At 43.8% G+C, this 2,202-nt stretch overlaps 1 protein-coding gene across 1 annotated transcript in view; it reads left to right on the top strand.

The window, feature by feature from the left end:
- LOC108628112 (forkhead box protein A2-A) overlaps nt 1–2,196 on the top strand; it is an 8,843-nt gene extending 6,647 nt beyond the window's left edge. Inside the window, exon 2 of the mRNA XM_018029826.2 lies at nt 798–2,196. Coding sequence (XP_017885315.1) covers nt 798–1,649 — 852 coding nt within the window. The 3' untranslated portion in view covers nt 1,650–2,196. The remainder of the gene's footprint in view (nt 1–797) is intronic.
- Nucleotides 2,197–2,202: the final 6 nt, after the last annotated feature.

The raw sequence follows: 2,202 nt of genomic DNA, 5'->3' as shown, positions 1-2,202 counted from the left end.
GTTTAAATACAGAGAGTCCCAGATGTTAATATTCAAGCTTTGTCAATATATTCTATGGCAGTACATAAGAAAACAACGTTATTTAAACAGAAGTCACATATTTAGAGCTTTATGAAAAAGTTATAACAAACATAGTACTAAAGTTTGAACATTAAAACCTGGAACACCCGATATACGTATAATTCCATTATTAATCGGTTGTCTATAAATTCTCTATACAGAATGCTTCATAAATGGTGGGCAAAACTTTAGAAATAGATTCCTAAAAGAAGAAAAAAAGTTATATCAACATATGAAGTGATTAGTTTCTGAGTTATTAAATGTTTCCTGATAAGTGGATAGGTCGAAGTGGACCAATTGCTTGGCCTCCATGCTCACTATATTTAAACCCATTAGACTTCTTCCTGTGAGGTTATGTAGAGTTTTTAGTATATTCGTCTGCAATAAACGATGTAGAAACTATCCATGACCGAATTGTGGCAGCTTTTCAGACGATAGGCGCCATGCCAGGAATTTGGGAGCTTGTTCAGAACTCAATGAGACGAGCTGAGGCTTGAACTGAGATAAAAGGTGGACATATTGAACATTTCCTACAAGAGAATTGTGGCAACAAAAACCTTAATAACTCAGAAACTAATCATTTTCGACCCTACGTTAATATAACTTCTTTCTCTTCTCTAAGCATTAGGAATCTGTTCCTAAAGTTTTGCGCACCATTTACGAAACCTGTATAAACAGATTTGTCTTTCAATTAGTTCATATTAAGTCATTTCTAAAATGTATAACTTGTGTTCCAGGTTCCCCGGGGTCCACACCGGCCAGGGAAAGGCGCGTACTGGGCCCTGCACCCGGCGGCGCTCTCAATGTTCGAAAACGGCTCGCTGCTCCGTCGCAGGAAGCGATTCAAACTGCACAAACCTGACAAAGAATTATTAAAATCCGAACTGCAAGCCCTAGCCTCGGCGATGCCGCCCCCGCATTCGGAGTCCTCGCCGGTGTTATCGATAAACCCAGCGGCACAAGCCAGCAGTCTGACCGTCGCTAACCTCCACCGTCTCCGCGACGACTTGCTCCGGTGGGAGCTGCAAGAACGTCGACTGACCATGGGCTCTGATAGCAACAATTCGCCGGGATTCACGACTCCCGAGAGCAGCTCTTACTACCTCTTGTCACCGGAAGTCAGGCAGAGACTCGCCGGGGACGAGATTCTCAGGGGTTACGAGAGCAATCTGCTTCAGACCGGAGGTGGCTGGACGTTCCCCGGGTTCCAGGTCTCCCCTTACGTCTCGCAATTGAATTACTTCCAACCGGACGTTCAAGAGAACAGGCAGATCTGTGCAACCGCGGAGGCCACCATCCCAGATAAGAGCGACGGGTCACTGTTTTTGGATAATCCAGGGGCGGAGTGCAAGATTCGTTGCCCCGGCATGGAAGTTGGAGTCTCCGGCCAGACTAGCATCCAGCCGGAGCAGAAGAAGAAGAAGAAACCGTTCACTATTGAGAATATCATTGCACCGGATGAAGAACAGATTTCGCACTCGGAGGACGAGAAGAGGAGTTCTGGCCATCTTCTCGTACCCAGGCCGCTGTATGCTGGGTTCCCCTTTGGGTTGAACACGAACAAAGTTACGTACGAGGCGGCCACTTGAATTCCCTTCCACTTCTGTGAGGATTGACTTTAAACAGGATTGGTGACCTTTGGAACGTTTCTGTGTTCTTATCTTGTTTTGGGAAAGTGAATGAAGAAGTCTTCAGTAGTTTGAAATGAGGACAAATTGTCTTCGGGTAAAATTGTTTCAATTAAAGAAAAGGAACCTGGTTTTAATGAAGAAGGAGTAATTAACTGTTTCTTTATTTCATATTCTGTGCATCGTTTTGTTTAATGATTAACTACGATGTTCTTTGAAAGAGTTATTGAACGGTTAGTAGTGTGTAAGAATTACTCGAAACGATCTACTGTGTATGGAGAGGTTGAGCTCGGGTATAACAAAGGGAGGAATTATTATGCCTGGAGATACTCGATGCGTAACTCGATGCTTAAGCGTGTTAATTACAGGTAATTGTAAGCACGATGCAGAGTCGAAAGTATTCGAAGATAACCGGAAACATTTCTCTGAGGTCAGCCGAGTGCACTTTCTGCGAGGTTTGCTCAAACGATTCTAACGAGTTCCAGTAGCAAATTTCTCTACTTATGCTACTACT

This window comes from Ceratina calcarata, unplaced genomic scaffold (assembly GCF_001652005.2).
Source record: "Ceratina calcarata isolate Rehan_Ccalc_2016 unplaced genomic scaffold, ASM165200v1 scaffold499, whole genome shotgun sequence".
NCBI lineage: Eukaryota > Metazoa > Arthropoda > Insecta > Hymenoptera > Apidae > Ceratina > Ceratina calcarata.
Note: the sequence above shows the minus strand (reverse complement) of the source record. Positions and strands in the feature narration are given on the sequence as shown.